This window comes from Antrostomus carolinensis, unplaced genomic scaffold, assembly GCF_000700745.2.
Source record: "Antrostomus carolinensis isolate BGI_N321 unplaced genomic scaffold, ASM70074v2 scaffold47752, whole genome shotgun sequence".
Classification (NCBI taxonomy): Eukaryota; Metazoa; Chordata; class Aves; order Caprimulgiformes; family Caprimulgidae; genus Antrostomus; species Antrostomus carolinensis.
In genome coordinates this window covers 1-2,920 of record NW_010302585.1, presented here as the reverse complement: position 1 = coordinate 2,920, position 2,920 = coordinate 1, and the positions used below count along the sequence as shown (strand labels likewise).

Below are 2,920 nucleotides of genomic sequence, written 5' to 3'. Positions count from 1 at the left end.
AAAAAAAAAAAAAAGACACTGAACCCAATGACCATAGTCAAAATAAACTAATTCTGTAGTTTTTAAAAGAAGGATATCAGCATACTGAAATGTTTGTAATGTTGTTAGTTTTAAAAAAATAATAAAATACAAAATTATATTGAAGCTTGAAAATTCACCAGAAAATGTTTTGAGGAGTTTTGCACAGCCCTCTTCAGAAGCAGCGACGCTCTGATAATGCCTTTGTGACTCCAGTTATAAAGACAGAACCAGCTTCTCAAAGGAGTGGGACCTACGACCCATCCTCTACGTGTGGTTGTTGTTAAGATTGTTCTTATTAAAGAATCTCCTGGCTTCAACGCTGCTGAGAGACACGGAGCAGCGAGATGGGTTCTCTTTTCTGTACTGAATGCTTTCCATCATAGCTTCCTTGATCACCTGGAAAAACAGGGAAAAACCTCTCATTTGGGGAAATAATTAACATTTTAAGAATTGATGAACTGATAGAAAAGGCCCCCTCAGATGTTAACAACTGCTGCTCCTGCTTTTATCACTGCTCCATCATTGAACAAAGTGACTGCTGAGTAATATTATGAATATTATTATTATGAATATTATTTCTTGATCGTATAAAACAATGATTTTAATGTGGTAAGTAAAGATATGACGGGATAGCACCAATGTTATTAAAGGAGTTGCACAAGAATATACATCACTTAAACCAAGTCCCAGTGAAATTCCGAACAGCAACTCAAAACACTGAGAGAATCCATACTTAAAGGATATAGAAAATAATTATCTCGAGAAAGATTAAATCTTCACTTTTTGTATCTCGTCCAATTCTCTTCAGGTAACTCCAGCCACTATATTACCTACAGTGACTGGACTCTTCTTTCCTTTCCAGGCTAGAAGGCTGCAAGTTGACCGCGCCACAATTTACTCATGCTTCTACACAAGATCATGAAGAACTTACCTACAGAATACTCCAGCCCTCATTAAAATAAAGCAGATTTGTTTCCACTGACTATAAAGAGCTTTGATCCAGTCTCAATTCTGAGAACAGCAAGGGGCAGAACTAAATGCAGGAAGCACTTTAGATGTCATAACAACCAGGCAACCATTGAAGTAAGGCCCTGTCCCTTCTGTATGACAGATGGAGGGTTCTACTCACATCACCTACTTTCCCGTTTAACAACCTGGACCCTTTCAGAAGCCCCTTGTGCACTGGCACACTTACATCTATATTATTGAGGGTGTTGAACTCCATTAGATCATGAAGCCTCTTGAAAGCCTCATTGGGATACTGGAAGTTGAAGGTAGAGAACGGTGTATTGGGATCATCAAAAATGTCAAAGTCTGCAAAATCCTTCTCTTCCTGTGTTTCTCTTGGAACGCCTGCATATCGAACAAATACCAAAACACAACCTAAATGTCAGGTCTGAGGACTTACCATCTTCTGAAATCTCTAACTACAGACAGACTTCAGAGTTATTTCAGAGACAAAACACTTGCAGTATATAATCACCATGTCATTATAAAGCTTCACAGGAACAGCTAGATTTAGCACCAGAAACTGTGTGCTCACCTGGAGCTTTATACTTTCGGAAGTTGATGTTGGCCAAAACAAAATGGATGATAGTTGGACAGTCTTTCTCCGAAGAGGTATCCTTTGGTTTGAAAACATAGCACTCCTTCATGCCCTCTCGATCAAACACATACGGGTCTATTTTCGGGAAAGGAAGTTTGTTCATTTTGGCCCATTTTTCAGCAAGCAAAATTTCCTGAAAAGAGAACAAAGACTCAGGTGCGTAGAAGGATCCACTGCAAAGTGAGATTTTACGTAGACACACAGGTAAAATTGGTTACTAGAAGCTGTTTTATTAACTCATGCTTCAGTAGAGGGACTGGGGGACCTTATAGTTGCCTTCCAGTACCTGAAAGGTGCCTGTGAGAAAGCTGGAGAAGAACTGTTCACAAGGGCGTGGAGCAATAGGATGAGGGGTGATGGTTTTAAACTGGAAAAGGGGAGATTCAGGTTGGATAGCAGGAAAAAGTTCTTCAATATGAGGGTGGTGGATCATTGGAACAGGTTGCCCAGAGAGGTAGTGGAAGCCCCGTCCCTGGAGATATTCAAGGTCAGGTTTGATGGGGCTCTGAGCAACCTGCTCTGGTGAAGATGTCCCTGCTCACTGCAGGGGGGTTGGACGAAGTGACCTCTGAAGGTCCCTTCCAATCCAATTCCTTCTATGATTCTAAGTCAATCCCCAGCAAGTTGCACACCTAATTCAGCCTGCCCAATCTTCACCACCCGTGATGATTCACAGGAAGGAAAGAGCTGGTCTGTCACATAAATCTTTGGGTGAATTTACAGAGCTGACAACTAGAAAAAAAAACCATCCGTAATTTTACTTGCAAACGGAGTATCAGTGCTATGGAAACGAATGGGAGTTAATAAACACCGGTCCATGTGTTGTGATGTCCAGAGTCACAGCACAGAGCAGCACTCGGAAGCAGGCTAAGGGAAGAAGTCAGTCTGGAAAACAGGCTTTATTTTCTCTCTCCTCATGACAACACAGTAAACAAAATAATTTGTAAATAATGACTCAAAAGTGTGTAATGAGGGTGTGTGTGAGGAGAAGGAGAGGGAAGGTCAACATCTTTAATCTTGGTTTTGAATGAAATAGGACCCTTCTTTGGACAACTGTCTTGGATACGCAAGAGATGAAAAGATAGCGCATGTGAAAGGATAGAAGGAGAGTAGAGTCATTGACTACATCTGGCCGATTTCCCTGGGTGCTGGAATAATCAAAGTATATTAGAGTGTCACCATAGATACAGGCCAACGCTTTGTAATGCCAGCAGAACCCAGGGCATTGCCCAGCCAGTCGACAAAACTGGTTTGGGTCCTTTAGGCCATCAGCATAGAATCATAGAATGGTTT

At 41.2% G+C, this 2,920-nt stretch overlaps 1 protein-coding gene across 1 annotated transcript; it reads right to left on the bottom strand.

Moving 5' to 3' along the window:
• Positions 1-171: 171 nt before the first annotated feature.
• Positions 172-1,774, bottom strand: LOC104521745 (cytosolic phospholipase A2). The gene is made up of 3 exons (XM_010163829.1): positions 1,565-1,774; positions 1,217-1,374; positions 172-417 (listed from the first exon to the last, which is right to left on the bottom strand). The coding sequence occupies exons 1-3, from the start codon at positions 1,728-1,730 to the stop codon at positions 286-288; spliced, it is 456 nt and encodes a 151-aa protein (XP_010162131.1). The 5' UTR covers positions 1,731-1,774; the 3' UTR covers positions 172-285.
• Positions 1,775-2,920: the final 1,146 nt, after the last annotated feature.